This window comes from Triticum urartu, chromosome 7 (genome assembly GCF_003073215.2).
Source record: "Triticum urartu cultivar G1812 chromosome 7, Tu2.1, whole genome shotgun sequence".
Classification (NCBI taxonomy): Eukaryota; Viridiplantae; Streptophyta; class Magnoliopsida; order Poales; family Poaceae; genus Triticum; species Triticum urartu.
The window spans coordinates 63,257,126-63,260,820 of NC_053028.1; the positions used below are offsets into that span (position 1 = coordinate 63,257,126).

At 45.3% G+C, this 3,695-nt stretch overlaps 1 protein-coding gene across 1 annotated transcript; it reads right to left on the bottom strand.

The window, feature by feature from the left end:
- Nucleotides 1–2,819: 2,819 nt before the first annotated feature.
- On the bottom strand, nucleotides 2,820–3,441 carry LOC125526055. The gene has a single exon (XM_048691083.1). The coding sequence runs from the start codon at nucleotides 3,318–3,320 to the stop codon at nucleotides 2,934–2,936; it is 387 nt and encodes a 128-aa protein (XP_048547040.1). The 5' UTR covers nucleotides 3,321–3,441; the 3' UTR covers nucleotides 2,820–2,933.
- Nucleotides 3,442–3,695: the final 254 nt, after the last annotated feature.

Genomic DNA, 3,695 nt, shown 5'->3' on the forward strand with positions numbered 1-3,695 from the left:
TAATTTCAGTTTTTCTTCTCTGGTTTTCCTTTTTTTTTTGCTTCACTTTCCTTTTTGTTTTGAGAATTCAAAACTACAAAAAAGATTTTTATAAGTAACCAATTTTAACATGCATCAAATAATTTCTAAATTTTCATGTTTAAAAAAAGTTATTTACACTTCGTAGAGTGGCATTTGTATATTGAAGATGAAGATGTGGTGTTGACTGGTCATGTGCGTTTAAACGAGCCAGTACGTACTACTCACTCGTGCTTGGTCATACGCGGCCCGGGCTGGGTTGGTGGTAGCCGCTAGTGGGTCCACGCAAATTCTCTACCTTGGCTGGGTCCTTCACCTGCTGTTGTTGTGCCTCGTGAGGTGCTGTGTTCGTCTTTTCTCAAAACAAAAAAAAGTGATGTGTTCGTGGTTTGGCGTGGAAGTGGCATTTGCACCCTGCTGTTAGGGCAACTCTAAAGCGCCGACGCAAGCTGTTCGCGCGTGTTTATTTGAATTGAAACGAAAAGAAATTGCGATCCAAACGGACGAGCATTCTATTTTATCCGCGCGGCCTAAATTTGAGCCGGGTTTGCGTCGGCCCATATGCAGCGCGGACGCGCGCGACCCCCCCCCCCCCCCCCCCCCCCCCCCCCCCCCCCCCCCCCCCCCCCCCCCGCTTACCCGCCAGTCAGTGGCACATTGGCCATTCTTCCCTCTCTCCCATCGCTAGCCAACACACCCGACCATCAGGCCCTTGCCGCCGCAGCTGAGTTCCGGTGGCCAGGCCACCACCCGTAACCACATACCTCCCAAGCACAAGAGAGTGCTAGAAAGGATGTGGATCGTGCTTTCGGTGTTCTTCAATCTCAATGGGGCATCGTTCAGTGTCCTTCTAGAACTTGGAGCACTAAGAAGTTGTGGGGCATGATGACTACTTGTGTGATCATGCACAACATGATTGTACATGATGAGCGTGAGGATAAAATCTTTGATGGGTTTCAACAGGGTGAAAATGTTGTGTCTGAGCATGGAGAAGCGGCAACGTTTGCACAGTTCACCGGATTTCATCATCAAATGTGTGATTGGAAAACTCACATTCAACTATAAGATGATTTGATTGAGTATCTGTGGACTCACCTTGGCAACCAATAGATGTATCGGCTATTTTTTTCTTTCAAATTTATTTGTGATAATTTAAAATTTATTTGGTTTGTAAACTATGAGATTTTATTTGTTTGTGAAACTATGATATTTGTATTTGGTTGAATTATGTGAACTTTGGGCAATGTTTTTGATATCTATATGCATAAGGAGCAAAAATATGGCCGCGCGGACGAAAATGCGTTAGCGCGTTGGGCGCATTGCCAATCCAAACACGGACGGATGGGTCTTGTCCATCACATGCTAAGCTAACGGATGGGTCTTGTCCATCACATCATTCTTTTAATGATGTGATCCCGTTATCAAATGACAAATAATGTTCATGGTTAGGAAACATTAATCATCTTTGATCAACAAGGTAGTCAAGTAGAGGCTCACTAGCGACACAGTGTTTGTCTATGTATTCGCACATGTATTTAGGTTTCCGATCAATACAATTCTAATATTTATAATAAACATTTATCATGAATGAGGAAATAAAATAATAACTTTATTATTGCCTCTATTACATATTTTGTTCATAAATACAGTTTGACTTTTCAATAAATTATAAATACACTCTTTCAAGGACAGAGGGAGTACATACAATACTGGTCTGTAGCTAATGATTCTATGCTGTGTGAATTCTAGAGCTTGTCCCTCGGTTCAGCAACATCTACTGCCTACATTTCAATGATAAGACGCCACGTATCTCAAAATTAAACTTTGACTATAAATAAAATGGAATGCAGTACTACCTTCGGTCTGGTTTATTGGTCCCATTGTATATTGTGTCAAATTTTAACTATAGATTGAACTAATAAAACATTCATGCATGTTACCAAAAATTATATCATTAAAAACTATGTTTACGAAACAATATAATCTTTGTTGGCATGCATTAACATTTTGTTAGCTAAATCTTTGATCAAAATTTGGCACAAACTATAAAAGTGACCTATAAACCAGGACGAAGGTAGTACTCGGGAAGCAGGTTCAGTTTTCCAATGACCAATGAAATGCAGGAGCCGGCTCCTCTGACTTGCAGGAGCAAAGGCAAGGAAGCTACAGTGGTTGATTGTGTAAATTAGCGGAGGCAAGTCAGAGAGTAAACAAGGCACTGTAGACCAAAATACTATAGGTAATTACTATATTGAATTACTGTAGATAAGTATGTGTTCCAACCATTGTTCACGCATGGGTAGTGAAGCAATGTCAGGGAACAACCCATGCAACACCTGACATCCTAGCTTGTCTCAACTGTTATTAGTTTGATTCAGCTCAGATTAATTCGTTCGTTCCTAGAGTATTTTGTAGTTTTAGATCAGTTTTGAGGTGAGTTTTCAAGAGCAGTGTAATGCGAAAACATTTCCCCCTTCGCTATTCAGTCATACGCATCATGCCGCTACCTGTGTACTCACACTGTGTGTACCAGTAGACAGCATTGATCTGCAGCTAATGATTCTACGCTGTCTGAATTTTAGAGCTCGTGCAGCGAACTCTGTTCAACGACAACGAATTTGGTTTATCGTAGATTGGTTTCAGTGTCACTCCCAGTTCCTCTTTCAATAACAAGCAGATCAGTATGCCTAGAGTGCAATTTGAAGTTACACATCAGAGTACTCTGCCTAATGGAAAAACCAACCAACAACTTCAGTTGTTTATATATTCAGAAGACTTGCAGAAAATCTGCTTGCTCGGAAGAACATATTTCTGAATCTCAAAGAGAAATCATTAAAGCACAGGAAATTTACCCATTGCTTCTATTATGAATGAGCTCTACAAGTTACAGAATTTCTAGAGAGCCCGCCGCGAGCTCATAGACGAGAGCCGTGGGGCGCCTCGAACCCCAGGCTCGCCGCGGTCACCGGCTTCAGCAGGCTCTCCGGGCGATCACCTCCACCAGCCGCGGCCACAGCCTCGTGCCGCCCACGAACCATGAGCCGTCCCCACCCGGGCAGGGCACGACCGTCACGGACGCCGACCCCAGCCGGCCGTAGCCACGGCAGGACCAGCCTCGGCTTCCCGAACCCCAGGTCCCCGTTGATGGCGAACGAGAGCAGCCCCGAGATCACCAGCGCCGGGCTCCCGAGGCCGAGGTTCACCGCCTCTGTCCACTTCCCGCCGTCCTTGTACGTCGATTTGTTCACCTCCACCCAGTCCACCAGCTCCTGGAACCTGCTCCTGGTCATCACCGACGTCATGGCCGCGCGCGGGGCGGCCGCCACGTCCTGCAGCGGCGCGCGCCGCAGCTCCGCCACGCTCGCCGCGGGACGTGTAGGTGACCACGTTCTCCATGTACAGGTCCAGCGCGCCCTCCGACGCCTCCACGCACTTCCGGTCGTCGATGATCCACGCCATCCGGCAGTTTGGTAACTACTCGGATATTTTTCTTCTAAAAAATAATAATCTAAACGCTCTTACATTTTTTTACCGAGGGAGTCGCCGACCGCACGGGCAGTTGGGATCGGACGGAGTCGCCGCCTGCAGTCAAAAGAAAGAAATAAAAATCAAGTGATTAATTTCTCTAAGAAAGAATAAACTAGTGGCATTGGTATTACCTTTAGAAAGAAAATTAA

Coding starts and splice junctions, on each gene's coding strand:
- LOC125526055 (XM_048691083.1), bottom strand. CDS start 3,320: ATGACGTCGGTGATGACCAGGAGCAGGTTCCAGGAGCTGGTGGACTGG.